The 844-nt window shown below is 62.9% G+C and overlaps 1 protein-coding gene across 1 annotated transcript in view; it reads left to right on the top strand.

Annotated features, from left to right (window-relative positions):
* The window catches only part of Matk (megakaryocyte-associated tyrosine kinase), a gene marked incomplete at its 5' end in the record, with an annotated part of 4,738 nt that extends 4,436 nt beyond the window's left edge, over positions 1-302 (top strand). Inside the window, one exon of the mRNA XM_033759620.1 lies at positions 225-302. Within this exon, the coding sequence (XP_033615511.1) occupies positions 225-302 (78 nt within the window). The remainder of the gene's footprint in view (positions 1-224) is intronic.
* Between the last annotated feature and the right edge of the window lie 542 nt (positions 303-844).

Here is an 844-nt window from a genome sequence, read left to right as displayed (position 1 = left end):
GGTGGCGGGTGCAGGGCCGGCTTGTGGGGACGCAGGGCAGCCCGTGGACAGCACAGGCCCGGAGAGAAGGGTGATCACCGCCATAAAGACTGCTTCCAAGGACTGGCCTGTCTGCGTCTCCGTGACCCTCGCGCCCCCGCCTGGGGACCACCCACGCACGGCGGCCCCATGAGTGTACGTGCTGGTCCTCTCCAGACCCCCACAGAATGGCTATCTGCGAATAGGCACTGCGGGTCCCAGGTCCCCTACGTGCTGAACTGGAGCCCATCCTCGGGCTACTGCGGGGACGCCGTTCCCCGTGAACCTTCTGCAGGGCACTTGCTGTTGGCCTTGGGATCCCCCCCGCACGCCCTCCCCATAGGTTGAGGTATTCAGTGGAGGAGCCAAGTGCTGTGAACTTACCCATCTACCCAATACCTGTTGATCCGTCCACCCAACCTCCCCATCTCCCTTTTACTCAGTAGACCCTTACCGAGAACCTACAGTGTGCCTGGCCCTTCTGGGCACTGGTGTTACAGCTCACAGGTGACACTGTCCTTGGACAAACGCCAAATGTCCAGGGACCTAGCGGCTGATTGGCGTCTCGGAAAGAGTGCTGAGGATCACTGTGCGGCCCCTCACACAGCGTGTCTCACCCTGGACAGGGCTTTTCCACGGTGTAGGACTTCAGTGCTCAACACAGAGGGGTCCTGGGCAAATGACCAAGTGGCCCCTGCAGGGCATGCTGCCCCCTCTTGGGACCTGGGCAGCCCCGACGTGCAGCAGGGTCTTTCCCAGAGGGTGTGACAGGCTGGGCACCCCGGGGCAGGTGGGCATGGACCCACCACCCTGCCAGCAGGACGAT

The sequence above is a fragment of the Fukomys damarensis genome, unplaced genomic scaffold, assembly GCF_012274545.1.
Source record: "Fukomys damarensis isolate Sample0158 unplaced genomic scaffold, DMR_v1.0_HiC HiC_scaffold_37, whole genome shotgun sequence".
In the NCBI taxonomy this organism is placed as follows: Eukaryota; Metazoa; Chordata; class Mammalia; order Rodentia; family Bathyergidae; genus Fukomys; species Fukomys damarensis.
The sequence above is the reverse complement of the archived record's forward strand: the minus strand, read 5'-3'. Positions and strand labels throughout refer to the sequence as shown.